The 27,385-nt window shown below is 52.7% G+C and overlaps 3 protein-coding genes across 6 annotated transcripts in view; 1 reads left to right on the top strand and 2 right to left on the bottom strand.

Moving 5' to 3' along the window:
• Nucleotides 1-10,688, top strand: DDHD2 (DDHD domain containing 2). The gene is made up of 17 exons (XM_064637878.1): nucleotides 1-826; nucleotides 2,022-2,212; nucleotides 2,781-2,870; nucleotides 3,191-3,311; nucleotides 4,124-4,213; nucleotides 5,161-5,296; nucleotides 5,870-6,078; nucleotides 6,476-6,546; nucleotides 6,687-6,806; nucleotides 7,001-7,096; nucleotides 7,175-7,303; nucleotides 7,390-7,545; nucleotides 7,626-7,728; nucleotides 7,811-7,975; nucleotides 8,345-8,507; nucleotides 8,787-8,898; nucleotides 9,170-10,688. Exons 1-16 carry the CDS (start codon nucleotides 16-18, stop codon nucleotides 8,875-8,877), a joined length of 2,742 nt encoding a protein of 913 aa, XP_064493948.1. The 5' UTR covers nucleotides 1-15; the 3' UTR covers nucleotides 8,878-8,898; nucleotides 9,170-10,688.
• A 534-nt stretch (nucleotides 10,689-11,222) lies between these two features.
• On the bottom strand, nucleotides 11,223-15,229 carry PLPP5 (phospholipid phosphatase 5). 2 transcript variants are annotated; one of them, XM_064637880.1, is made up of 7 exons: nucleotides 15,095-15,229; nucleotides 14,916-15,024; nucleotides 13,296-13,386; nucleotides 13,114-13,177; nucleotides 12,669-12,793; nucleotides 12,147-12,317; nucleotides 11,223-11,846 (listed from the first exon to the last, which is right to left on the bottom strand). In XM_064637880.1, the coding sequence occupies exons 1-7, from the start codon at nucleotides 15,154-15,156 to the stop codon at nucleotides 11,674-11,676; spliced, it is 795 nt and encodes a 264-aa protein (XP_064493950.1). In that variant the 5' UTR covers nucleotides 15,157-15,229; the 3' UTR covers nucleotides 11,223-11,673. The 2 variants fall into 2 exon arrangements, with proteins under 2 accessions (XP_064493950.1, XP_064493949.1); XM_064637879.1 differs by having other exon boundaries at nucleotides 14,916-14,996; nucleotides 15,095-15,181.
• Nucleotides 15,230-15,311: 82 nt separating this feature from the next.
• The window catches only part of NSD3 (nuclear receptor binding SET domain protein 3), a 37,047-nt gene continuing 24,973 nt past the window's right edge, over nucleotides 15,312-27,385 (bottom strand). The window contains exons 16-24 of one of the 3 annotated variants that reach the window (XM_064637874.1): nucleotides 25,507-25,663; nucleotides 24,768-24,970; nucleotides 24,191-24,303; nucleotides 23,464-23,733; nucleotides 22,704-22,820; nucleotides 22,463-22,604; nucleotides 22,094-22,200; nucleotides 21,546-21,750; nucleotides 15,312-20,836 (exon numbers count right to left, since the gene is read on the bottom strand). In XM_064637874.1, coding sequence (XP_064493944.1) covers nucleotides 20,595-20,836; nucleotides 21,546-21,750; nucleotides 22,094-22,200; nucleotides 22,463-22,604; nucleotides 22,704-22,820; nucleotides 23,464-23,733; nucleotides 24,191-24,303; nucleotides 24,768-24,970; nucleotides 25,507-25,663 — 1,556 coding nt within the window. In that variant the 3' untranslated portion in view covers nucleotides 15,312-20,594. Of the gene's footprint in view, nucleotides 20,837-21,545; nucleotides 21,751-22,093; nucleotides 22,201-22,462; nucleotides 22,605-22,703; nucleotides 22,821-23,463; nucleotides 23,734-24,190; nucleotides 24,304-24,767; nucleotides 24,971-25,506; nucleotides 25,664-27,385 lie in introns of those variants that run through there. The other 2 variants (XM_064637875.1, XM_064637876.1) reach the window with 2 other exon arrangements.

Below are 27,385 nucleotides of genomic sequence, written 5' to 3'. Positions count from 1 at the left end.
GCTGCAGATCACCCCATGCTCGAGTGTTTGTCCCGGCCGCACGTGGGAGGCAGCTGGAACGAAGGCAGGGGCTTCCCGGTGATGCTGCGCCAGCACCGCGCACCCCCGGCCCCGCAGCCGGCTCGGGGCTGGAGTGACCCGCCCGGGAGAAGGGCTCCGGACAGTCCCGGCCAGCGCTGGCACTGCCCGCGACGGCGCTTGGGCGCGGACCCGCCGGGGTCACTGCCAGCGGTGGTGTCTGCAGGCAGGGAACAGGGGCAGGGAACAGAGGCAGGGAACACCGGCAGGGAACAGGGGCAGGGAACACCGGCAGGGAACAGGGGCAAGGATCACGGGCAGGGACCACGGGCAAGAGCCGCAGGCAGGGATTGCAGGCAGCGATTGCGGGCAGGGATTGCGGGCAGTCCCCGCTCCGCCCCGGCGGTGACGGCAGCGGGGGGGGCCGCGGGCAGCACCGCCCCGGGCTGGGCGGTCGCCGGGGCCGGAGCCGAGGCTGCGCTGCCGCCCGGGCCGGGCCGCGCCGCCGCAGCAGCCGCCGGGGCAGCGGGGCCGGAGCCGGTCGGGGCCGGGCGGCGGGGCCGGGTCCCCCCGCAGGGCGCGATCCGCGGAGCCCCCGGGGGGCGGCGGGACCCCCGCGCAGCAGCTCCGATGTCGGCGCAGGAGCCGCCCCGGCCGCCCCCGGCCGAGCCCCCGGAGCCCGAGCCCGGCGGGCGGTACGAGGCGGTGGTTCCGCACTGGTTCTACTGCAAGGTCACGGACTCGCGGGAGCGGTGGGTCCCCTTCAGCGCGCAGGACTCGGAGCGGCTGGAGGAGGCGCACGGCGCAGGTAAGGGGGGTGGGCCGGGCTGGGCTGGGGCCGGGGGCGCGGGCAGAGCCCACCCGCCGCGGGTGGGGGTCCCACGGCGTCCCCAGTGTCCAGCTCCCACCATCCATCCACCCCCCAAGGGTGGGGGTCCCACGGCACCCCCAGCCTCCAGCTCCCACCACCACTATCTGTCAGTCGCCCTTTGGTTTTACATCTCAGGTCCCTGCTCTTAAATCGGTGTAAAGAACAGGCCTGGTGAGGTCAGTGGGGGAGCATCAGGTGTGTGCTCCGGGTAAACACTGTCTGGGTACCAGGGAAAAATTCCCTGGACACATCCATGGCTTCCACCTGGGATGCCAGTTTTTCCTTCGGGGAAATTTAAATTGGAACTTTTTTTTGGCCACGTGCCTGGCTCCCAATAACCGAGCTGTTTGGATGCATCAAATGGTCTGACTGTGTTCAATTGATACTGCTCTAAATTATACATAATCACAGTGCAAAGCATCCTCTGGTGAGGCTGGGAGAGTGCTAGGAGGATGGCAGGAATTCTGCTGGGGGATTCCCCTCGTGGGGAAGCACAGCTCCGGGAGGAGCAGGGGTCGGGGGTCGGCTCTGAGCCCTGCACTGAGGCCCCTGTGTGCCAGATGTCACCATCTGTGCCACCCGCTGCTGCCGCGGGCAAAGCTCCGATTGCCCAAGGTTTGGCTCCCGTCCTCCCTCGCCCAGGAAGTTTTGGATTAGAGGTCTCGTGCTGCCCGCCCCCAGTGCCACAGCCCAGCCTGGCACGGGGCACTGTGCCACCAGCCCAGCCCAGGGGCAGAGCCAAAAGGCAGGGAAGTTCACAGGATTTGAGGTCCCTATTGGGGTCAGTGTGGAGTTCTCCGGGAGGGGAATGATTTAGAGACCCAGGTGCACCCCCACCATTACACAATGCACTTTCCAGGCCACAAATTCACTTGTACTCTTAAGCAAGGCAGGAAGAGGCCATGTAAGCCTGGGCCCAAACCAGAGACAAGGACAGTTAATGCCTTCATCTTACCTTCTGCCTCCAGGGGACGTTTGGCTTGGGGCATCTCTCCCAGGATGCCCCGATGCGGCTCTCGGGGCTTGGCTCTGGGCAGTGCTGGTGCCTGCTGCCGTGGCTCAGACCTGCTGTGCTCCTGGGAGCGCCCTGCTCCGGGCCTCTCGCGGTTAATTCCAGGCCTTGGTTCCACAGGGAAGGACCAGGAGGATGTGGTTGTCCCGACGTCGGGGGGCAGGTACGACGTGCACCTGAAGCAGCGGCAGCGCGTGGCCGTGTACTGGCAGGAGGAGGTGTCCGAAGTGCGTCGCTGCACCTGGTTTTACAAGGGAGACAAGGACAATAAGTATATTCCCTACTCGGAGTCCTTCAGCGAGGAACTGGAGGTAAACACACCTTTCCTGCTGGTTTCCATCTTGGCCTCTCCTTGTCACACACCGGCCCTGATGTCCCAAACCCCATATGGGGCCACTGGTGCCATAGTCAGGCCTGAGGACACGAACTCCAAAGAGGCTTTGGCACGGCCTTCCTGCAGCTGATTAATGGAACTGTGAGCACTGCTGTGGCCTCCCCGTCCCCTGCCCTCGTCCGGCTGCGGCTCATCCTCCTGCAACACCCTCAGCATCAGGCTCTGCTTTGGGAAGATGCATGTGTAGGGATAGAGATGTATGCGTAAAAACACACAGCATTGCAATAATCTCTGTTCTGACGTGCCAAAAATACAGTTTCAAGTTGATGGGGAAGTCTGACCCTGCTGCTGTCAAAGGGGGGAGGTTCTTGGACACCCTCAGCAGGTGATCCTGGGATGACCCTGCTGCTCCTCCAGCTGATTTCTCTGCCACTTTCGCAAAATGTTGATAAGATATCCCGAAAACTGGGTGGGGAATGTCTCAAGAGGTTGAACATTCATGGGAGTATTGCCAGCTGACTCACAGAGGGTGTTCTCTTCTGTAGGAAGCTTACATGATTGCCGTGACCCTGGATGAGTGGAAGAAGAAGCTGGAGTCCCCCAGCAGAGAAGTTATTATCCTGCACAACCCAAAGGTGAGCAGGGCCTGACCAGCGAGAACACCCCCTTGGGTCTCTGCAGGTCTTGCTTTGTGCTCTGGCTTTGTGCTTTTCCCTTCAACCATGTCTGCTGAGGAATGGGTTTGTCCCAGAGGCATTCCCCTCACCTGCCTGTGCACAGGAGAGGGCAGTGCCAGAAAAGTCTGGCATTTCCTTCGCGTTTCTTCTCAACACCTCTTTGTGCAGTGGGCTCGGCCCAGCGCAGTCTGGTACCAGCCCGTGTCACCCGGCAGCTGCTGCAGCCAAAGCTCTCTCTGCTCCACCAGGGTCACTGACAGGCTCTTCTTGTTTCCCAGCTGATGGTGCACTACCATCCTGTCGCCAGCTCCGACGACTGGGTCTCCACTCCCACAGAACAAGGTCGACCCCGGACTGTGAAGAGAGGAGTGGAGAACATTGCTGTGGAGATCCCCAACGGTGAGCTCGCTCCTCCCTTCCACCCACCCAGAGCTATGGAGTGTTTTCCAACCAGTGCACTCAAAAAGACTGACAGAAGCTCCCATGATCCTTTCAATGAAGTGCACGTCTAAACACTTGGTGCCCCGAATGGTTCCAACAACCTCCCCAGCACCAGTGAGCTGTGCCATCAGTGAACACACAGAGGCAGTGAGAGGGGGGAAGGCAGTGAGCTTGCAGCTCCTGCATGGAGACAGAGCTGTCGGAAGCTCTGCAGTGCCTGAAATTACCCCTGAGGTCTTGGCATCTGTGTTTGTACAGGAGGAGAGTTTGTTTCCCTGGTAGGGACACAGGGGTTTATCACTTACCTGCGTTCTGGTGACTTTCTGGGGCACGTGTTCTCCCCATCTCTGAAGCTGAGTGTCGGCTCTGCCCCCTCCCAGCTGCCCTGGGCTCCCAGTCAGGCCTCAGGACTTGTCCCCGTGGGGAGGATGGGCAGTTACTCCTGTCTAACCCCTGCATTATCCATGCATGCCTGTCCTCAGGAAGGCACGTATGCAAACTAACGTGAGTGGGAAGTAGAGAACAAGTCCTAACTCCACCTGGGGCCTACCTGGGAGGTGCAGCTCCATGGGGCCCAGTAGCTCATCGGAGTGGGCTGGGCACGGGGCAGCTGGACAGAGACCTCCTGGTCCTGCCCTTCCTTGTGCTGGATGTGCCCCACGGGTGGGGCTGAACTGCCGGGAGCATCCACTCCCCCCGGAATGAGGGTGGTGACAGGAGGGGGACGAGCCCCTCTGCCTCTGTGCCCTGAGCTGCCCTTCCCTCCTCAGGAGAGCCCCTGCAGATCGACCACCTGGTGTTCGTGGTGCACGGGATCGGCCCGGCCTGCGACATCCGCTTCCGCAGCATCGTGCAGTGCGGTAGGTGTGGGCTGGGAGCCCGGCTCGGCCGAGCCAGGAAAAACCTCATCCTGGACGCTGGGAAACGCTGTCAGGGTGCATCACACCATCCCGGCACGTTGGCAGGCTGCACGGTCACCCCTGCTGACTGTGGGGAGTGCGAATGGAACGTTCACTAACCCACCAAATCCCGCCTTCTGGAAAGGTTTGGGCAGCCACTGCTCGTCAGTGTTCTGCTGCTGCTCCAAATAGTGAGTTTCCCAAATCAGATACGGATTTTCCGAGTACCTGTCTAAACCTGCTAAACTAATTAGTAGCCTGCTCAATCCATTGCTGCGGGTTAATCTCGCTGGGTGAGGTCCCACAGGCAGCAGCATCACATTCTCTGGAGTGATTTGGGACAGCAAATCTCCGTTCACTGTGAATTGCTCAGTGCTGTAGGAAGGTGATCCCTGAACCTGCCTGGAAGCCCAACGAGATTTAACTTGTAGAAGTCAAGGGAGCTGAGATGTTTCACAGCGTTTCCTATGAATGCTGGCTGTTCTTCTGTGTGGCCTGCTGATGAAACTATTTCAAGGCTGCTGAACATTTGAAATGAGGGAAATCAGCCTTTCTGCCTCAGAACTGAGTCCATACAAGTTCATCTCCTCCCTTATGATTCCTGCACAGGCATCTCCACAACAGAGTTATTTTTTATAAATTTCTAAAAGTACTTTATCCTGACTGCTGGGCTCTGCCCATGTGAAGGAGGTACAGATGGGACAGCAAAATCCAGTAAACACACGTGACAGGACATGAAGCCTCCCCTGATCTCTAGTTAAAGATTCAGGGACTTAGGGGAGCAGCAGCAGATTAAAGACCCTGGTGGGATTTCCCCGTAATGATCTTTTATCGTATTAAGTGGTGTTGGTGCCACGGGCTGGCCCTGGGGCGTGATGGATCTCCGTAAGAGTTCATCTCTTTTCCAGTGAATGACTTCAGGAACGTGTCCCTGAGCATGCTGCAGGCACACTTCAGGAAGGCCCAGGAGCAGCAGCAGGTCGGCCGGGTGGAGTTCCTGCCCGTGAACTGGCACAGCTCCCTCCACTCCACTGGTGTGGACGTGTAAGTGTCCCACAGGCACCTCCTCCGGGGCCCGTGTCCGTGGGGATGGAAATGTGCACAGGCAGCCTCCTCTTCCCTGGAAACACCACTTTTTCTGTTGTTGGAAAAGTGGAGGGAAAGCTGTGAGTGTTTAGGGGTGAGCAGGACAGATGGGGACCCCCAGGCCCCCTCCCTACAGCCATTCTGCAGCACACAGCAGGCACCTGCTCCCATCAGCACCGAAGAGCAGAGGCTTCTGCCTCTCCCTGGAGGGACTGTGGACATCCACACCTTCTAAAGGCCTCTGGGAACCAAGTACCCAGTGTCTGCACTCGAGCACTGCTCTGCAGTGTCCCAGGAAGGGCAGAGAGCAGGCCAGGCTCCTGGGGAAGAAAGGACAGGCTCTTTATTCTTGGAATGTAAGAGCACGGGCTGTGCTCTCCTTTTGGTCTCAGCATGTGCTGAGGGCCTGAATTACAACACACGTCCTTGGAGGCGGTGTCAGTCCTGCTCTCAACTTACATTTTGCTTTAGAAGCCTGGTGGGGTTCCCTGGCATCCTCAGCTGCAACTCCCTCTTCCCTTTCCCCTGCAGTGACCTGGAGCGGATCACACTGCCCAGCATCAACCGCCTGCGTCACTTCATCAACGACACCATCCTGGACGTGTTCTTCTACAACAGCTCCACCTACTGCCAGACCATCGTGGACACAGTGGCCTCGGAGATGAACCGCCTGCACCAGCTCTTCATGCAGAGGAACCCGCTCTTCAAGGGGGGGGTCTCCATCGCGGGGCACAGCCTGGGTAAGGGGCTCACCCACAGGTCCCATGAGCATCCCCGTGCCAGGGGAGCAGGGAGGGTAGAATCATACAATGCTCTGGGGGGGAAATGACCTTAAGGATCTTCTCATTCCAACCTCCCTACCATGGGCAGGGACACCAGGTTGCTCCAAGCCCCGTCCAACCTGGCCTTGGACACTTCCAGGGATGAGGCAGCTGCAGCTTCTCTGGGCAACCAGGGCCTCCCCACTGAGTAAAGAATTTCTTCCTGACATCTAACTCAGCCTGTCCTGTGTCAGTTTAAAGCCATTGCCCCTTGTCCTGAATGAAAAGTCCAGGGTGCTGCTCTTCCCTCCCAGCAAGGAGCTGGCTTGGGCTCTCCCCCACCGTGACGCTGACGCTCTGCCCGCGCCTGTTCCAGGGTCGCTCATTCTGTTTGATCTCCTGACGAACCAGAAGGCTGACCCCGAGGAGGAGGAGCACAGTGCACAGGTACAGCCTGGGCTCTCTGGTGGTCCTTGGATCCAGGGGGTCACCGACCCCCCACTTCTGGGTTGCAGAGGGAAGGGGGAGACCCCCCAGCGTGCAGATTAGTGAGCAAAAAGCGTGATCCCGAATGGATCTGTTCACAGGGGTCCACGACAACCTCAAGCAATGGGGGTATTAAGGAAGTAAAAGAAATTCTGAAGAACCTGGAGCTCTCTGAGTATTGTGATGTTTTTGAGAAGGAGAAAATGGACAGGCAAGCACTGGTAAGGAGCTCCCCTGTTTTACGGGCTCTTGTGGCTCTTCCTTGCTTTTCTTCCCCATCATTCCACCACTGCACATCTTCTGGTACTGAGTCACTCACACATGAAATGTATCTGAGGATGAACAAAATCCCAGAGAACAGACACCTCACCACACCTCTGCTCCTGGACTAACACCTGCCTTGCATATTTTCCAGTTCTTGTGCACAGAGAACAACCTTAAAGAAATGGGAATTCCCTTAGGACCAAGAATGAAGATACTCCATTACATCAGCTCCAAGGCAAACACACAGGTTTGTTTTCTGCACAGCTTATGCTCATCCCATCCCATCCCATCCCTCTCACACAAGGACCCCTTTGTGTTGCTGCAGGATCAGAGCTCAGCAGCTCCCAGGCACGGCGAGGAGCGCAGAGCTGAGCCGGGGTCCCCGTCACAGCACGACCCAGAGAGCACAGAGGGTGTTGGGAACTGCCAGTACAGGGACGTTGGCCTAGGACAGGTGACAGCTGAGCTCTGACTGCGCCCACGAGGCCCTCGTAACACCAGCTCATTTCAGGAACAAATCTGAACCTCCCTCTTTCCCAGGTCTCAGCAAACTACCCCCAGCTGAACTACAAGCCCACCATCTTCTTTGCCTTCGGGTCTCCCATCGGGATGTTCCTCACAGTGCGAGGAGTGAAGCGCATCGACCCGAACTACAGCCTGCCCACCTGCAAGGGCTTTTTCAACATCTTCCACCCCGTAGGTACAAGAACCAGAGCCGCCCTTGCCTGAGACACGTGGAGCACGAGCCCTGCTCACTGTCCCTCTCCTCTGTGCAGTTTGACCCCGTTGCCTATCGGATCGAGCCCATGATCGTCCCAGACCTGGAGTTCGAGCCCATGCTGCTGCCCCACCACAAGGGCAGGAAGAGGATGCACCTCGGTAGGGCACAGGCAGCCCCTGTCCCCCGGCCCAGGGCTGCTGCAGCCCCCAGCCCCACACCCACCCCCCTCCTGCCTTGCAGAGCTGAAGGAAGGGCTGACACGCATGAGCGTGGACCTGAAGAACAACTTGCTGGGGTCGCTGAGGGTGGCCTGGCAGTCCTTCACCCGCGCCCCAGTGCCAGCCCTGGAGGCCAGGAGCACCGACGCCGAAGCAGAGGCAGAGGCTGGCATGGAGAAGCAGCCAGGTCAGTGCCAGGGGGTGCACTGGGCAGAGGGGAGGTGGGGATGCAGCCTTGGGAGCTGCCCGTGGAACAGCATGTGCTCGGGCTCCCCACAGCCACACTGCCCCTTATCTGTGCCCAGCAAAGGGACTGCCTTTGGGCTGTGGGTGCACCTGGCTGTCCCCAAATGCTGTGGCCTTCCCCTGTTAGTGCCTGATGAAGGGGTTTTCTGGGGGGTCTCAGCACACCACTCTACTTTTTAAGCCTGCCAAGCCTGTCCCCCTGCTCTGGCTGTCTCTTGCACTACTGTTTCCAGGCACTGAATTCAGCTGCCTGTATTGTCATGGTTGCTGGTGCCCCGTGGCTGAACCAGGCTGCTCCTCATTCCTGCAGACACAAAGCCAGAGGAGCCCCCTGCAGCAGTGAAGGAAGAGGCCCCGCTCATTAACGTGGGGAGGCTGAACGGGGGGAACCGCATCGACTACGTGCTGCAGGAGAAGCCAATAGAGAGCTTCAACGAGTATCTCTTTGCACTCCAAGGCCATCTCTGCTACTGGTAAGGGTTTGTGATCATCAGAGCTTCAAACTCACGTGTGATGAAGCAGAATGGCATCACTCTCAAAGCCTGTGTAGTAAGAAAAGCCTTAACTTGAGGGAACAAGACCTTCTCCTGCCTGAGACACACAGAGGGTGGGCAGGGACAGAGGAAGGAGAGCAGGGTGGTTCTCCTTGCCTCGTGGGGCATCTGCAGACCACATCTACCCAAAACATCACACATGTCCTGACAGGGGGCAGGGAAGCATCCCCTTCTAAGCCCCATGTCCTTCTTCTCCAGGGAGTCAGAGGACACAGTTCTGCTGGTTCTGAAGGAGATCTACCAGACACAAGGCATCACACTGGATCAGCCTTTGCAAGGAAGCCAGTGACCAACCTGTGCTGTTCTGGCTGTAAGTCACCTTTGCCTAAACCCCTTCCTGATTTCCTAGGACATCTCAGAGATCTGGTTTGTCTGAGGGAACAATATCCCTTATCTAAGGCAGGGAACTTGTGTCAGATTTTTTTTTTGGCCTGTCAGCACCTTTGGCTTCTTTCCTGTTCCCTGCATATGACCACCACCAGCCAAGAGGAGAGAACCAAGGAGGGTCCAGGAGACTGTGCTGGGTGGATTCTGGCTGCCTCACTCGCAGCTATTCCTGTGTCCTCCTTTTGCTTTCTTAGATCCAATTCCACTGAATACTCACCAGGAAAGTCCAGATCTCTTCTCTGCCTTCCTCTCTCCTCTGCTGCCGTGTCCTGCATGCTGCTTCCCAAGTACTTGCTGCTACCTGGAGATAAGGATGGATTTTCCTCCATTTTGGGTAGGGGTGGTGGGGGGTAAAACTATCAAGGGAAAACACTTCTGCTCGAACACACACAGAACCCGCATGGTGACTCCCTGTGGCAACGTGTACTCTTAACCCTCCACCCTGTGAGCCCCCACACCAGCTCCTCCAGCACTGCAGCACACGAGCTGTCCAGGCTCAGAACTCACCGAGGGGCTGACCCTGCTCCTGGCCCAGTGAGGACACTCACAGCCTGGGACCTTGAGGAGCAAAAAGCCTTAACCACGCAGCCTGGAGGGAGCTGCAGCAGCCTTGGAGCGGGGGAGATTGCTGACTGCTCACACAGAGCACCCGGCGCCAGGACTGCCAGGGCCCAGGCTGCTGCTGAGCCAGCAGGATCTGTTCACCAGCCCCCCTCATCTGCACTGCTGCTGCATGTTTGTGCACCCCTGGGCCGTGCCGGGCGGGTGCCCCATAAACCACGTCGTGAGAGCGGCATGTTCGTGCTCCTGCTGTGCTGTGTTGGTAGTGACGTCCCACCACCCTCACCCAGCCCACGCTGGCAAACCAGGGGCCTCCCCCCCGGTGCTGACCACGCCAGTGCCCAGCTGTACCTGAGGAAAGCTCCACCTCCACGTCAGACTGCAGCCAGGCTGGGGACAGCAGCTGCTCCTGGGCAGTCTGGAGGCCTGGGCCAGCCCTCAGTGCCCTGCAGGGACAGAGCAGCGCTGCTGGCCCGGGGGCTCTCAGGTGGCCACAGGGATCTTGCCAGTCGTTGTTTTTAGCTTTAAATGTACAAAATACAGCCAGCAAAGTCAGAGCCCAGATCCACAGGGTCTGGGCACAGCAGCAGTGACACCAGCTCTGCAGGCAGTTCAGTCTGCAGCTGCCTTGGAGCCCTGCTCTGAGGGGGACAGGGCCAGAGAGCCCCTGTGCTCCCTCCCTGGCCACCAAACCCCCCTGGGCTGGCTCAGTGCCTGGGCTGGGGCTCCAGTGCTGTGTGAGGTGTTGCTGTGCAGCCTTTAGAAGAGCCAAACCACTTTCCCTCCCGCTGACTTTTGCCCTGCACGGGGTAAGGAGCCTTCTTCCCCCACAGCCTGTTGGTTTGTACTGCCCGTTATTTGCACTACTGGAAGGGTTTTGTTTGCAGCCTCCATCCCTCCTCCCCTCCCAAGGAACAGAAGCTGTTCTTTACCTGACTGCAGGAACAGCCAAGCTGCTCAGCTGGCACCTGAACTACTGCTGGCTAAAGCCTCCTACGGGAGTAGGAAAAGGAACAGTCTTAACATGGGACACTAATGATCAGCTTTTTAAGTTATGCACTTTGTTAAAAAAAAAAAAGTTAAATACATTTTAAATGTTATTTAATGTCTTTTCCAGTAAAAGCCAAAATAAATAAGTAGATGACTGTGGTACGTGCATGTCTGGGGGGAGAAGGAGGGGCTGGAGAATTTACCTGTGCAGTTTTAGGGGAAAGTAAAGCTATTTCTGTATTTCTGTTGAAGCTGCAGGGTCAGAGGGCCCAAACTGCAGCTGATGGGGCAGTGTTTCATTACTGACTCATCTGCCTCACTCTGCTACAGCCTCACCTGTGCTGTTTGCACACACAGACACTTGATCAAACCACACCTTGTCTATGGAGGGAACCTTCCTTGTCTGTGATGTGACAAACAACTGCTCACTCAGTCCTGCCAGGCAGCTGGCTCTGGATCTTGGTAGCACAGCCCTGCCTTGTCTGAGACAAACCACAGGCAGGGAAACAAGCACCTGGGCAGGGATGCTCTCAGACACCACTTCATTTTCTGCTGTCACCTCCTTACAACTGTACTAAAGCTGCAAGGAAAGAGGTACAAAATGAGCACCCACCAGCAACCCCTGCAGACACCAGAGGAAACGGCTTACACAGAGACAACCCAGGCCTTGAAGTAAAGTTTTAGTACCACAGCTCATTAAAAAAATTAAACTCCTTTATTTGGCAAATTAGAAAAAACTCAAGGCTGGCAGGTCCTGCACTTCATTTCCCAGGAGAAGGGCTGGGACAGCTCAGCTGGATTGTAGGGAGGTGACCAATGGTGCTTCCTGGACTGGACACTAGGACTCCCACCAGACTGGGCACACTGGATTGTCAGATTTTCCCAGTTCTTGCTTCAGGACCTTCATACCTGGACTGTCATCCTGCAAGGTGGCCCCTCAAGTGCTCCCCTCGCTTCACAGGAGGCCCGAAGTGGAGGACACCTATAAAATTCCATTAAAGGAAGCAACACAAGCCCCTGGGCAGGAGACTCACCGGCACTGCAGGGAACCCCTGCCTGGGGCTCATCCTCATCAGAACCACTGCTGAGCAGCCTCCCCAAAGCCTTGCCCTGCCCTGGCACCCAGGGATCAGCAGGACAGAGCCCATCACTGTATGTCCAGGTGGAAGCTGGGAGCTGGAGGCTTCTCCTCATGCACCGGCGGCGGTTTGGGCTTGGACAGAGACGGTTTGTGGCACATGGAGTCTGTCAGGGGAGGGTAGTACTGCCTGTAGCACAGGTATGCAAGCACCAAGCCCATCATGGAGCCAACCAACACATCTGTGGGCAAGACCAGAGGAGAGTTAATGACCCTTCACCCTCCCAAGCCTCCCTGCTGATGGAATTCTCCAGCAGCAGCTTTTCAGCTGGACCTGCAGCCTGACCCTCGGCTGTAAAACCAAGCTTGTATATATTTCAAAAACCCAGAGAAAGGCATCAGCGCCCCGCAGGAGGCACCAGAATTACCACCAGAGGAGCAAGCAAAGCCCCAGGTTGCTGTTGTGGGCCCTGAACAGCCCTGTGGCACCACGGCCCCACCCGCTGAGCCCCGTCCGGGTGCGCGGGCGGGCACGGACCCACCTTGCCAGTGGTGTTTGTAGTCGCAGGTGCGGGACACGGCGATGAGGGTGGCGAGGAAGAGGGGGAGGAGGAAGGCGCAGAGGCGCAGGGCCCGGCCCCCCCGGCCTGGAGTGAAGCTGTGCAGCTTCCCCGCCAGGTAGAAGGCGGAGAAGGCGAGACCAGCGAAGGCGACTGGAAGAGAACAGAACAGCATCGGCTCAGAAGAGCTCCGGGCTCTGCAGAGGGCCCTCAGTCAGACCCTCACCCTGTGGTGGAAGGGCTGCAAGGGGAGTCTCTCCTGCCCCTGTGAGCCAAGGGAAGCACCGGCTTGGGAGTGGTGATGGATCACAGAAGCTGGTACCCAGGGTTACAGACAGCTTCTGACCACATTTCTCACCCCACTGCTTTGCAGAGGGAAACCTGAGGCCCCTGACGAGGCCAATGAACGCAGCCAAAGCAAACCCAGGCTGCCCTCCCCACGGCTCCTGCTCTCCACAGCTCACTGCCCAGGGCTGCAGCAGGAAGGGGACGTGGAGCACTCACAGGACGCGTGTCCGCTGGGGAAGCTCTTGCGTCCCTCGGTCACTCGGCGGGAGTCCCCTGTGCACACCAGCTCCGCGTTGGCCCGGCCGTCCGGGAAGCAGCGGTAGAAGAAGTCGGGCCGTGGCCTGGGGCAGAGATGTGAAGCACAAAGCACACACAGCCATTGGTGTGGGCCCCCACGGAGCACCCACATCCCCATGCCAATGCAATCCTGCCCGGCACAGGTCTGAACGAGCCCCTCTGAGCGATGGCCGGAGACAGCAGGTCCCCACCAGTGTTTGTTCTAATACTGAATTGTCTTTACAGCCAGAAAAACCCACATCCTTTCCAGCGTGTCACACTGAGCTCCTAGCCCTGCTCTGGCTTTTGCAGCTCTGCCCCCAGAGCAGACCTGCCTCCCCTCCCCTCCCTGCACGGCACTGCTGGGAACCAGCCGGTCTCTCACCTCCCCATGACGAGCTTCAGGGCATTGGTAAAAAGCCCATTCAGGGCGAGAGCAAGGCTGGCAGCTGGGAGAGAGCAGAGGGGTCACATGAGCATCATCCCCACCCGAAAGTGCAGCTTCGAGGCACGTTCAGGCACGGGCAGGGCTCAACCTGCCGCCCCCTGGGACGAGGAGGAGCTCACCAAGGCAGGCTTCCCGCGTGTCCTCGCGGTCGGCGCTCATGAACAGCCTCGCCAGCACGATGAGCAGCAGGGGAGACAGAAACGCAATGAACTGCACAAAACAAGAAGATTTTTAGGTGCCAGTGAAACAGCTTTAAGCTCTCACAGAAAACCACAGCAGCTGCTCAAGAAGACTTCCCCTCCCCAAAGCCGAGCAGCAACCGTGCTCTCCAAAGGGCACTTCCATCAGAAGCACAAACCCATCCCAGCTGGATTTGCAGCAGGCCCCGATCAGCCCAGCATGTCCTCGGGTGCTCAGACAGCTCCTCTGGCTGGTTATTGGGGGTGTCCCCAGCCACAGCACCTCAGCTCTCCCCTCCCTGCCAGCCCCAGCATTAGTGCCCTGTCAGCAGCACCCTCGCTCTGTCAGCAAAACCACTGAGCTGCTGACTCAGTTATCACCATTCCCATCTCAGCCCGACTGTGCCGGGGGATTTCACCCCGGGGCACCCACGGCGTGGCTGCCAGGCTGCCAAGGAGCTGCTCCCACCTGAGTTCTGGCATATGTTGTGCTTTACACCACCAGTTCCAAAGCTACCCCTGAGGTTTTGTCCTTAATGTTCAGTGCCTACGTCTTGCAGAAAATCCCAGGTGCCATTTGCCAGGAAAAGCGGGAGCTTGCCCAACCCAGGAGCCACAGCCCCTCAGAGCCAACCCCTCTGACACACTGCTGGTCTCCTCAAGTCCTATATGGGGTTATGTCAAACCCTTTTCACAGAGCCTGGAGCCCTCGGGAAAACATTTCACAATAAAATGATAATAAACTCTGCTAAAAATAGCTGCTTTCAAGGAAAACGTTCCCTGATAGCGAGAGCTATGCTATCTTTGTGCTCCTGGGAATTTGGACGTGGAACGAGATTATGAACAACAGTGCAAAGTCCACACTAGTTTATAAACTTCAAATCCCAAAGACAAGCCTGGATGGTAAAGCCTGAAAATATGATAAAAGTTACTGTAAGTCTTATCTAGTTTGTATTAATCTCACAGGATGGGCTGGAAGGTACCACTGGGGGACATCCTGTCCAACCCCTCTGCTCAGGGTCCTCAGAGAATGTCACTCAGGATTGTGTCCAGATGGATTTTGAGTGTCTCCAGGGAATGAGACTCCCCCTTCTCTAAGAAGCCTGCACCAGTGCTCAGTCACCCACACAGGAAAGTTCTTTCTTGTGTTCAGGTGGAAATTCCTGTGTTTCAGTTTGTGCCTCATCCTCCACAGAGCAGAGCCCGGCTCCATCCTCCCAACCCCTCCTTTCAGCTATTTATCCACACGGATACAATATCCTGCCCTTTCAGCAACCTGCACTAGGAGCTCCAGGTATTGCAGTACAAGCCTTCAGCCAGCAGCTTTGCTTTAACAGGAGAGCTTATAATTAGAGAAAAAACAAAGTAAATGCAGGAAACACTGGCACGGGCTGCCCAGAGAAGCTGTGGATGCCCCATCCCTGGAACTGTTCACAGCCAGGTTGGGTGGGGCTTGGAGAAACCTCGGCTGGTGGAAGGGGGGCATCCCCCATGGTGGGAGGGGACACGACAAGATGATCTTTACGGTCCCTTCCAACCCCAAACACCCCATAAACTTACAAACATGAGGGCGGTGGGAACGTGGTCCACCTCAACGTAGGGGTTTTTATAGAGCCACATCTCCTCGGGCTGCACCACGCGCTGGAAGGGCGGCAGGAACTCCATGATCCTGGAACGAGACAAGGCAAATGAGCGCTGGGGCGGGCACGGGGGGGTCGGGGCGGGGGTCCCGCACTCACCCGAAGGTGGCGAGGAGCAGGGCCCGCAGCGCGGTCTCGGCCGCCAGCTCCGCTCGCCGCATGGCCACTGCCCGCCCGACGAGCCACCGCCTCCGGGGCGGAGCGAGCGCAGCCTCCGCTCCCTTCCCGGAGGAGGAACCGCGGAGCCGGGAGTCCCGTTATCCATCCCCCCACCCCGTACCCCCCCGCCGCGAGACGGAACTGAGTCATCTCATCATTGGAACATTCAGAACGATTTATTGAAGTCAACCTCAAGCAAAAATTTTCAGATCAGTGGAATGTCATTAAAAACCTTTCCAAAGGAATCCTCACGGAAAAGCAAAAAAAAAAAACAAAACAAAACAAAACAAAAACCGAAAACAAAACCAAACAAAAGAAACAAACAAAAAAAAAACAAACCAAAAAAACCACATCTGAATTCCAGAGTATTTGTCAAATAAAATAAAAAAAAAAAAGGCAACATCTCAGTAAATAGAATGTACAAAAATTATATGTTCTACCATCACACACAGTCAGTAAGAAGCTAAAATATTACAGGCAAGTCTCGATACGCTCTACCTAGAGGACAGGAGCTATCTATGTACAGGGAACCAGCTTTACAGGCTTCACACTATGCAAGAGGACAGAGGCCAACACAAACCCCCCAAAATATCGGATATCTCAAAGTCTATGCGGCAACATCAAGTCATGATACAGTAATGCCCCGTGGGATCGGACACTCCTCCTCAGTGTCAGGGCTGCGCCAGCGTCCAAAACTCCTCCAGACCGACTTCGGTGAATATCGATGCTTTGCTAGTAAAGACTCGAGTGATTTCGTTAAAATAACATTTCACAGAATCTACAAAGTTTGTTACAGATAAACAAAGTCTACAGAAATAACAACTCTACAAAGGTCCATCTTACAGAGCACGTGGGGATGGAGGCGGATCCGCAGGGATCTGTGTTTGTGCAACATCACTCGCGTGGAGACAAACGGGTTGGGGTCCTCACAGCACCCCAAATGCAAATCCCCCCCACCCCCTGGCTCAGACGGGACGTGATCACCCCGGGGGCTGTGGCAACACCATTGGCTCGTTGGAAAAGTGACACAGACAGAGATACAGCTCCACCTGGGAACAGGGAACGTGGGGGGTCATCCAGTCTGTTTATGACCCAACGCCAGTGAGAACTGTTTGGTGGGGGCCTCTGAGGGACCCCCACTCCGTTGGGATCTCCGGAGGGGACCCCACTCCATTGGGATCTCCGGAGGGGACCCCAGGCAGCCGCCTGGCCCCCAGAGCTGGTGGTGGCATGGGGAGGGCACAGCCCCAGGGAACAGGGAGTGGTGAATGGCTTTGGCAAATTAGTACATTTTCCCTTTTTGATTCACATTAATCACAGAAATCCCCTACACAAAGCCCAGTCCCAGCTCCCCACCTCCCGCTCCGGAACAACGAGACCCCTCCCAGGGGAACAGGGACCTGAGCTGCTCACTCAGGAATACAGTATCACAGGGAACAGCTTTGCTTTTCTTCGTTTTTCCTCAGAACAACACTGGGAACACATCCAGCGTGTAGGAGTGTATTGTAAGTGCAAAATGTTTTTGCTACACAAAGAGAAACGGCGGGGAAAGCTGATGGGAATGGGAAGCAAAGGGACAGCATCGCTCCAAGGTCGCCGTCTCCCACGCAACACCTGGGGAACACACACCTCCGAGACAGCTTCCAAACCCTCCCTTGCCGTGGATCCACTGCACAGCGGGAGCAGGAAGGAACTTGGGGGGAAGTCAAGGACATTTTCAATGCAGTTATACAAAAAATTATGTATAAATAAAAAAAAAAAAGCTGTAAAAGGAACCGCAGAGCTTCAAGTACATTAAACCCTGAATTCATGAGGCAGAGGTTTCCATGTTAAAGTGACTTCTCCGTACCAGCGTCGGACACCCCCATCCCACCCTCCCCCCTCCCCGCCCACATAATTCTGTAAAGTTTCAATATATACAGATTTTATGCTCATTGATAATTATGTTTAGTAATTGTGTCTTTCCCACTCTTTCCTGAAATTAAGATACAAGAAGTTGGGGTTTTTTTATAAGAAAGGCCAAAAATCCACGTTCCAGCCCTATTACTCCATTTGAACAGATTCTCCAAGACCATGTGGTGACCAGAGAAGGTGATTTGCCCACAAAATTGCCTTCCTGAGCTGCAAATGCCTTCAACAGTCTACAGACAGGACAAGTCTACACAATAATCCGACAGCTACAACAGCAAATGCTTGCACTGTGTGTTCAGGAGTGATGGAACCAGCCTCTGCACCACTGGAATCACAAAATCATGGAATTCTACCTTCTAGACTCATCTGGCCAAGGGCTGCAGGACATCTGGTGCTGTGCTCAGGAGCAGCTGCAGAGGAAAAGCTCCAGTAAAGCACAGACTCCATCACCTGGGCAGAGCAGCTCAGGCACTGCCCAGGTGCCACAGCTGGAGGCAGGGGGGTCACCACAAGTGTGGGGCCCACCCCAAAAATTCAACACAAAACTATGGGAAAACTGTGCCAGTGCGTTCCCATGAAGGAACAACCGACAGGCTGGAACAGCACGCTGCAGCTCTCCACCAAAATCACCAGTTCTGTGGATCTCCTCCAGGCCTCAGCATGAAGCGACCAAACTATCCAAGATTCCTTACTTTGGAGCCCACACAAATTAATTCAGCAGCTGCCTTCCCCTCTGCTGAAGCCACTTCATCAGAACAGCTGTGCAATCTTCTCCTTACAAAGGAACTGCACTAAGGAATAGCATTCTGGTTACTCAGTCTGCAAAGCCGTGGTTAAAATATGCATTTTAACATCTGAGTCTGGCACTCAGAACAGCCCCTCCAGTCACCAAGATACTCTGAATTGGCATCTTCTCATCTCACAACGTTAAAGCCTTTTGAAAGATTCACCTTCTCTTCAGTTCAGTGTTTTGTTCACAAACTGCACAACCTCACAAACCATCTCCTGTTTCCCCTTCTGAGTTCAAGGCCAGCTGTTGGTTGTTATTAATCATTTTTTTTTTTGGTGGAAAAAAGAAGCACCTGTAAGAAGTTTGAACACAAAGCAAACCAAGACATCGAGTGGGGTGGCACAGGAGGAGCAGCAGCCTCAGTCACAGCATTTGACAAGTTTTAAGCCTTCTGTGGCCCTCTCCTGTCCTGTGACTCTCAGTGCTCCAGCACAGCCCCACAGCACGGCCAAGCTGGGCACTGATGGTCCTGTTCAACACTCCCGAGGTGTCCTGGTGCTGCCACACCACTTCCTTCTGCTCAGCAAGTCCCCATGGACACAGAATGAAGGGAGCAGGTTGGTGCCCTCACATGGCAGGGTGATATTAACAATATATCATATATATATTATATATATTTTAGATATAATATATATATAATGTATCAGCTGATACCTGCAACATCAGAATGCTCTGACTTCCCAGGAGAAAACCAGTGAACTTTATCAAGCCTAATAAATCATATAAAGTGGACACCTCGGGCCCCACGAATGCTGTAGCAAGAGCCGTGTTTGGAATTTCTGGGAAGGTTAAACATCCTCAGCAAGGAGCTTAAAAAGAGACATTTCTCACACAAAATGCTCAGAAAAATAAAATCCTTTTTTGTAAAAAATACCAAAATCCAGCACTGCTTTCCAGCAGGGTTAGTGTCAGACCCTCACCAGAGCACAGCCCAAGGCATGAAGTGCTTTAGAGGTCCCAGCAGCTGCTGCCCCAGGGCTGCCCCAGACACCCACAGGTTCTGCCTCCCAAGGGTGTCAGAGCTGAGCCCATGGCAGAGCAGCTGCTCAGGGACTGTAGTGTATCCTGTCATTCTACAATTGCACACACACACAAAATAAAAAACAACTTTCCCCCGTACATAAATTCGAGGATGAGGAGGACACTGGGCAGAGGCAAGGCGTGTTCTAAATCCCACATGGACTTTTTCAGCCCATTTCCTCGATCTGAGAATTCCCCATGTTCCCAGAGGTTTGTGTAAGCAGTTTTCCAGAGGCAAGGTTCTTAGTTCCAAGGCTGAATTCAGCCAGATGCCAGCAACACTTGATTATTTTCAATACCCACAAGCAAAGGCTGGCAGGGAACAGCTTTTATCAGCACACAAGTCAGAAGCACTCGCTGCACCGGGGCAGGGGTGACACACAGTGCATGGTGAGATCATGGGCTGGGGGAAGAGGGTCACCGAAACTAACTCCAGCCTGGGGACACCAGTGTCCCATGGCTCCTTGCACAAAGAAATGGAGGAAAATAGGTTTTCTAAAGAAAATCTGGAGCAGGAACCGACCTAAGCCACTTCCAAAGCCTCGCTGAAGGAGTCTGTCTCTCTGATTAACAGAGGAAACCCAAGACAGAACCATCTCCTGAGGCTCCAGCTGGCTGCTGGGATACGGCCCATTACCCAGACACAAAATACCCTGTTCATCAAGGAAGTGCTGAGATGTTCCTCAGCTCCACTAACAACGAAGATTAAAGTTAGAAGATTCCTCTCAGCAAAAAAAAATAAAACCTAAACGTTCAATCCAAACCAACACGCACACGGGTCGGGTCCCTCATGTGCCCAAGTCTTCCCTGAAGCCACGGGGAGCCTGAGAAGGCAGCACTGAAGAATCACACTCAGTACCAGTGGCAGATGACAAACTCACCAGCGGGACTAACCAGCTCTGAGACTGGGAGCCTCTCCTGCCTGGGAATGGTTCCCAAACTGGGCGGGATAAAGAAAGAAACGACCACTGTGCAACTGAACTCTGAATTTTCACCTATCTGCAAACACCCATTACAGCTCTGGAGCAAGGAACCACCACTTCTTCCCTCCTTAAACACTGCCAGACCTTGTGTTACAAGCACTTCCAAGAAGTCACACACCTGATTTCTCACAGGAAAAGCTTCACAATAATATTCATAAGTTAATACGAGAGACAACCTACCTTCTCCAATGCCTTTAACAATAAGTACTGGAACAGAGGCATTTCAGAGTCACCTGGTCTGACACCCACACCTGTCTGTTTGGCATCTCAGCGTTACAGAGGGGGGAAACTTTGCTCTTTCCATAAACTAGACACAAAAGTTACATTGGCTTCTCTGTTTTGTTTTCAAAGACACGTTGACTGATCAAAGCCAGATCTTCAACACCCTTTCAAAATTAAATAAATAAATATGTTGCTATGCTTTGCTTTCTACACTCAAAGAACATTATTTTAAACAGAATATTCTTTTCACTGTCAAAAGGTCTACGGTTTTCTTCGAAGGCCAAGACGTTCCTGGTTTCCAACAGTAAGAGCTGCTGTAGCACATTCAAGGGCAAAAGAAAGACCAAACAATAAAACCCAAACACCACTGCCTGGTTCTGCTCGCTCAGGTCAATGGTCCCGTCCCAGCTCACACGCGACGGCTCCGAGGACAGACTGAGCGTGGCATCGCAGTCTCTCCAGTTCGTCGCCTGCTGCCCCTCTTCTCCCCTCCCGCGTTTGTCTTTAACCAAATTCACTCCTTTGCCTCTTCCACAGCATTCTGTGCTTCCAATTTGCACTTGATCTTGCTCCAGTACTCGGGTGCCACGGGAGATTTGGGGTCGTGTGCGGAGCAGCAGAGGCGGCCGTCCAGCGCCGACGGCACCAGGGCTCCCTTCTCGTGATCCTTACAGAAGGAATGGGGGCAAAACTCACAGAAGGAAACAGCAGGATTGCTACAGACGTCGCACTGATGCCATGGACATTCCCACTTTCCTGGGGATGGGAGGAGAGAGAGACACGAAGCTGGAATTAGTGCATTTTGGGGACAACACCGGCCTTTAACCCTCACTCCATACTGGAATTGCTCAGATGAATGCAAAGGAAAATCAGCTCTTAAGGTGGCTGCTACTTCTTCTCACTGACAAGAATCTGACTAGACACAGTTTGTTTTGCATTTTTTAGGCCTCTCTTGGCACAAAACATTGCTGCATGCATAACCAGAGCTTAAAACAGTAAGAACTACCCCCTCTGACACCAAGGCACCAAATATCCCTGCAAGATGGAGTTTGTTTTATACATTTTCCTGATTTGTGAGCATCTCTCATTGCTCTGGACACTGCCCTGCTCAGAGGGTACCTCCAAAGGAAGCTTTAGTTATATTGGCTTTGTGAGTGTTTGAACTGTCATTTGATTTGTGCTTGGTCACCCTGGGACACCAAGATGATGCTTGTGTTCCAGTCAAAGTAAGAGAAGGAAACTGGATCCAAGAAAGAGATGCAACAAGAACAACATCAGAAAGGATGACAAAGCCTCTGCCCAGCAGTTCTATTTAGGAACAGTCACCTGCTGTACTGCTACAAGTGAGTGGTATTGCAAAAGCAAATATGCTGGCCTTCATGCAAATAAACACTGAATTTCAGCTCAAACATTTGTCTTGCAGCAGGAAAGAAAAGAAGAATAAGAGCCACACAACTGCTCTTACCAAAAGGTGGTTGAGTCAGGTTAAGGCATAGGAGGTGGTACGCTTTGGGACAGTCCTTCTTATCACACATGACCAGCTCTCCCCCATCTCCACACTGGAAACAGTTGTCTTCGTGCATCTGCTTCTGTTCTGTTTTTATTTTCCGTTTCTTCTGCTTTAACTTTGCGTTCTTCACCTTCTCTTCATTTGCCGTTGCAAACGCTGTCTAACAAGGACAAAATCACAGTACACGGTCACTTAGAAACCCCTGGCATTAAAATCTACTTTGGGTTATTATTTGCATGAATTCTGCTTAAATTAGATCCACTCAAAAAAGTTGTTAAGCTGTAAAGCCAGAAGTGCTCATCCAGATGTTTCTGAATTAACAGTCTGGTAAATTAACAACTTCCCCCCAGACACAACAGCAATGCAGGGCACATTGTAAAATCTTTAGGGACTTCCAAGGGTGGAAAGTACTACACAGGTTAAAGAGTTAAATAAATCAAACCCCTCTCTTTGCCCTAGGAAGTTTCCAGACTTGGGAGAAGCTTCACTGTTCATCCAGGTACCTTGGGCCGCACTCCCAGGAAGCCGCTGCAGTTCTCTGCTCCGCAGTGACACTCGGTCCTGCCATTGCCCAGGCAATCCAGGTTGTAATTGAACGTTAACTCCATTCCTGCAAGTCAGAGAAAACCAATTCACCCACACGGACACTGAGGAACAACAGGCCTGTGACAGTGACAGTTTATCAGTGTTTGTAACCCTCAGACCCCTGCTAAAACTGGAACCTAAATATTGTCTCCACTCCGACGAATGACAAAGTTCCTAAACACGCCACTGGAATTAAGTAATTTTAAAGAAAAAGAAGATGATTCCAAGTGAGGAACTTGGCCATCACAAGACAAAAGCAAACATGACAAACAGTGCCATCCTTTTACCTGCAGGAATGTCACAAAGAGCAAACAGTCCAACTCTAATGTCACCATTCACTGTCCACTTCTGTGTTTCACAGTTTGGGTTACAACTATGGTTCATAAAACGGGAGTAGTTCCCCTTTGGGCCAGCATCTATTATTCGGTCCTTCAAGGAAAAAGACAAAGATGTGTTCAGTATTTACAAAGGAAACAAGGTTTCCTGCTGACCAGTGACAGTTTATAAGGAACAATAAATAATATTCACCTTGGTCACAGTTAACATATAAAAATTGGTGACGCTGTTCTCGTGGGCACGTTTGATCCGCAGCCGGCACTCCTCCTCGTCAATGAGCTCCCCAACATACTCATTCACAAATTCACCCTGCACAGGGAAGGAGAACAAACATAAGAAACCCATGCACCCTACTCATGAGAAAAGTATTTCCTATAAAAACCACTCTAATCATCACAAAAAGTGTTACACTTTAATGGTCTCATAGGCACAATTGGAATATATGCACCAGGTACTTGCTGTCCAAGCAATAAACCCCCTCAGAATAAAGAGCAGCAGAGCCCAAGCCTGTTCCTGCACTCACTGACAAGACAGTCATCAGTTCTCTAAAATCCTTACAACTTTCCTGTTTTCCTTTAAAAAGGACAATGTGACAATATTAATGGACTCCTCAGGAACAGAAACTGTTACAATAATTATTTTACTACATACTTCACTTTCATTTTCATGAAATACAGATTTCAAAAGCCGTAAGTTTCATAAAATGAATGGTTAAAATTCACATTTAAAAGTAGCCCTACAAGCCAACAGGTGTTCTGAGGGAACTCAGAAGAGCTGGGACGTGACTGACACCGTGACACAAGGAGTCACTGTCGAGCCCTGGGCATCACCGTGCAGCCAGGCTAAAAGGTTAAAACACTCACAGTGCACTCGCTGGAGGTGCAGAATGCCATGTTTTCACCCAGCCCCACCCTGGGATGGCTGTGACAGCCTTTGTGCTGGGTCACTGTACCTTTTTAATGCTCCTTTTGGTCCTGAGGCCCCAGCCGCGGCGCTCGGTTTTGATGATCTCGGCGTCGGGGTAGAGCCTCTTGGTGAAGCACTGGTTCTGGCAGCGCTCCCCGGCCGGGCACACCTGGGGGTGGCACTCGTACTGCAGCATCCTGTTCAGGCACTCCGACTCCAGCCCACACGGGTTCTCGTCCGAGGGCTTGCAGTTACACCGGGGGATCTCCGACAGGTCGGCCACCTGGATCTGAACCTTCCCTATCACCTTGTTGGACTGGGGAACAAAGGAGGAGAAGAACAGAGAGTGAAGACAATGCACAAGGAACAAAGAGTCAATAACTGACATGAGAAGGCAAGAAAATAATGATTCCATCCTGTGTTTAATGGCCCTGTAAGACAGAACAAAGTATTGGTGAAAAGAACAGCAAAACGATCTGTGTGAATTTCTTTAAGCTTCAATTGTTGCAAGCACTGGTTTAAGTACATAACTTGGAATCATGGAATCATAGAATGGCTTGGGTTGGAAGGGACCTTAAAGTTCATCCCATTCCAACCTCCTGCCATGGGCAGGGACACCTTCCACTAGAACAGGCTGCTCCAAGTCCTGCCCAACCTGGCCTTAGACACTGCCAGGGATGGGGCAGCCAAAACTTCTCTGGGCATACTTACTCATGCATAGGTCAACTTACTCATACATAGGTTAAAAATAGAAAAGAAAGAAGCCAACTCACTTTAATGTGTTTATAGGGTGGAGGTTTCCTTGAATTCCTTTCAATTTCCAATGCCTCTTTGCTTTCTCTTTGTGCTTTCAGCTCCTGGAAGCGCTTTGCTGCTTCTTCAAGTGCTGTGCAGGGAGTTCAGAACAGAGAGCAATTAGCCCCAGCTGCTGCTAATCAAACATGTACATGTATCTATTTAGATTTTTTTTTTTTTTTAATGCTAGGAATAGAACTGTATTAACAAAAAGACAAGCTAAAAATGAGTTATTGCTCTTTATCATGAATCTATTGCCAGGTACTTTCAGCAGGTACCGAGATACTGAACAATGATCCCATGCAGCAGAGCCCAAGCTCCATCTTAACATTTCCCAGTTTGTGGAAGAACTGAACTGGCCCACAACAACACACAATGAGTAGGCACTTAAAGAAACACATTTTTATCTGCAGTCAAGGGATCGACACAATGCTTGGATTTCACGTGAACACAGAACACTAGTCACATAATAATCCCATGCAGGTTAAGTGGTGATGGAGACACAAACACGTGGAATTTTTGTCATAAACCACTATAAACTTTGTTTGATTTTACCTTTCTTGAAGGTCTTGTTAATACTAGTTTGCCCCTCAGCAAAGCTTTTATCTCCTTCAACATAAGGGAAAACTCTGCCCTGGTGTACCCAATAGTAGTCATGTGAACCAAAGAAAAATACTGGGAAGTCCCCGATATCATGTTTGAGGCCCTGTATGTTGAGAGGCACAGACCTGGGATTGCAGATCTCTGCTGGCCACCACCTGCAGAGGAGGAGAAAAAAGAACAATATAAGTTCCCCGAACCAGAGCTTCCCACTTTTCCCTAATGGGACTGAGAAGTAAAAGCCAGTTTTCCTTTCATAAGGAAATGAACTCCTTCCTCAGCCACAGCTCCCTCTGGCAACACCTGGGAAGCTCCATGCAAAAACACAAGCAAAGTTCTTGCTCCAAATTTTGGAAAAGCATCCGTGGCCTGAGAGTGGGTTCCTAGGATGCCCTGTAAACACCTGTATTGCTGCAGGTGAGCAAAGCAAACACCAGCAAGGACTCCAAGCCAGCCCCTGGTGTCCTGTGTCGTGATCACACTCTGCAGAGCAAAGGGAAGTGCAGTCCCGTGTCCATCCCTGCCTGGGAACAGCAGGAGAATCGCATTTCAAGGGTGACATCCATGTCTGACACACAGCAGATGAATTATTGTATTTCCAGTACCTTTTCACAACAACTGAGCTGCTTCATTTCCTGCAATTCCAGAGTACATTAAAACCCCCCCAGCATTAAAACCCCCTCGGTGAACTTGCCTGTAATTCCCAAGCTTGACCCAAACGATCTGCTTGTACCGCAGCTTCTTCCCAGCTTTACAGTCATTGCAATTCCAGCATCCCTCAGGCATTTCTATGCTGAGACACTCGGGGTGGAAGGAAGCTGGGCAGGACTCACAGCACAACAGTTTGCCACCTTGAAACAAAGAAGCCCTGCTTGGTTTGTAGAAGTCAGGATTTGCTCCCCCGGTGCACAGCAATCGACACTCACTTTAAACCATCCGCTCTACATTCCCACTGCCCCACAGAAAAATGGCAAAGGAGAGGGATCGAGTCAAGCTTAACAATGTTGGTTAAAAAAAGGACTGCAGTGCTTCATCTAAAGGCAAGTCGTGACTCTTAAGTGCATCAGACACACAAAACAGCAGCTGAGGATTTCAACACGAGGTGAGCTGGCAGGAGGGGCACCATCCCCGAGGGAAGCACTGCAGCTGAGAGCAGTGCTGCCAGCTTTGATTCCCTTGCTGGTGGCCAAAACAACGAGAACCCCCCACGGTTTTAAGGAATCCTTTTTCAATCAACATTGTTCTGACCGAATCCCCAGCAATCATTAGTGAGTACCAACCCCACAGCCTATAGGTTGATCAATGCTTTTCTGCAGCAAGGACAGGGAAAAGAATTGTAATAAAAGTGTGTTTATTCCACAAGAAGAGGTTTACCAGGATGAGCCCAGTACATAAAGCACAATGAGACACACATGAGTTGTCCCCATCCCAAAATTCCTGGTGCACAGAGGGAACCTCAGTGTGGGGATTCATGTGAATTTCTGAGGTTTACACTTATTTGGGCAAAAGTTGTTTTGCCTGTCTCACATTTTGGCAGCTGTATTAGGTGTGGAGAGCCACAGCACATCTCTAAGCCACCCTCAGCAAAGTAACTCATACAATATGACTCGATACATTACACATATTATAATATTTTATATATGTAGCTATATAAATATATCTATATACATTTTTATAGATATATGAATATTTAAAAATTAACAAGTTTTTGTGTCTACATGGAAAATCTGGGAGAGACTTGAGAGTATTCAAAGCAATTTTCAATCACAATATCAAAAGAGGTGTGAATAGTCACTTTCAAACCTTTATCAGAAAATCTTGTCCACCTATAGACTTCCCAAAATATTGTTGCATTAATTGATCGTTGCATGTCACAATGAGCATTCCTTAAACAATCCAGTTGCATGACCAACACTGTATTTCCTCTGCTAAAACCAGTAAAATCCAGCCATAAGGAGTCTCCAGAGCTCCCCAAACCCACAATGAAATTTTTGCAGTATTTTTTTGCAAATGTAATTTCAGAGGAAGTACAGACAAATTACTGAAACATTATCCGAGATGGGAAAATGTCAACAGATGCAAAAAATCAAACAAAATCAAACACAAAACTGTCAGTGCTGAGCAAGAAAAAACCCAACATTGCTCTCGGGATGCATTAGGCAGATATGGCTCAAGCTAAGCACAGGGCTCAAAATAATTCTTGTTCTCAGGAATTACAGGACTACTGAAGCCATCGCTCTAGAAATGCTCAGAACAACCTGCCTTGGGCTGGGGAATGGGGCACTGGCTGTCAACACTCTCAGGGAATCAAATTTCTGTGGGGAATTTGGGTGGTGGAGGTGGGACACAAGGCCCAGGGAGTAGAGGGGACACACACAGGTCAAACCTCGCTGCCTTCTCCCTCTGGATGGACACAGCACCCTCCCTTGCCCAGCCCCAAATGTCCTCTCTTCTCTCAGGCTCTGCACAAGACCCGAACCAGCACAGCCCCCCTCTTCTTCCACACGTCAAATCAATTTAAGAAGTGGTTTTACATCATCCAGGGAAACACTGAACTGCAACAGTATCGAGAT

This window comes from Pseudopipra pipra, chromosome 28 (assembly GCF_036250125.1).
Source record: "Pseudopipra pipra isolate bDixPip1 chromosome 28, bDixPip1.hap1, whole genome shotgun sequence".
Taxonomy (NCBI): domain Eukaryota; kingdom Metazoa; phylum Chordata; class Aves; order Passeriformes; family Pipridae; genus Pseudopipra; species Pseudopipra pipra.
Note: the sequence above shows the minus strand (reverse complement) of the source record. Positions and strands in the feature narration are given on the sequence as shown.